The sequence below is a fragment of the Tupaia chinensis genome, unplaced genomic scaffold (assembly GCF_000334495.1).
Source record: "Tupaia chinensis unplaced genomic scaffold, TupChi_1.0 Scaffold000067_2, whole genome shotgun sequence".
Lineage (NCBI taxonomy): Eukaryota > Metazoa > Chordata > Mammalia > Scandentia > Tupaiidae > Tupaia > Tupaia belangeri.
The window spans coordinates 10,229-10,540 of record NW_006159527.1 but is presented as its reverse complement, the minus strand read 5'-3'; the positions used below and the strand labels follow the sequence as shown (position 1 = coordinate 10,540).

The 312-nt window shown below is 70.5% G+C and overlaps 1 protein-coding gene across 1 annotated transcript in view; it reads right to left on the bottom strand.

Moving 5' to 3' along the window:
* Nucleotides 1–312, bottom strand: part of LOC102476398 (BRD4-interacting chromatin-remodeling complex-associated protein-like) — a gene marked incomplete at its 5' end in the record, with an annotated part of 18,932 nt that overhangs the window by 18,245 nt on the left and 375 nt on the right. Inside the window, 2 exon segments of the mRNA XM_027767301.1 lie at nucleotides 7–43; nucleotides 213–312. The exon segment at nucleotides 213–312 is cut by the window's right edge and continues 102 nt beyond it. Of these exon segments, the coding sequence (XP_027623102.1) occupies nucleotides 7–43; nucleotides 213–312 (137 nt within the window).

Sequence of the window (312 nt, the reverse complement as noted above, 5' to 3'; positions counted from 1 at the left end):
GGGCCCCCCCGGCCTTGCTCTGGAGAATGATTCCGGACGGCACCTGAGGAGGGACAGGTGGTTGAGGGGAGGGGGTGCAGGCTGGGAGCAGGGGGGCCAGACGCACCAGGCTGGGCGAACAGGAAGCATGAAGCAGAGAGGTCTTCCATCAGGCCGAGGGGGCGGGGTGGGCTGCAGAGAGGCGGGCGGGGGCCGTCCCTGCCTCCCGTTACCTGGTGAAATCTCTCGAGAAGAGCCTTCGGCTGGGGCAGCGCCGGGAAGGGGGTGGTCACCATCTGGAAGGTCCGAGGAGGCGGGGGGGGGGGCGCGGCG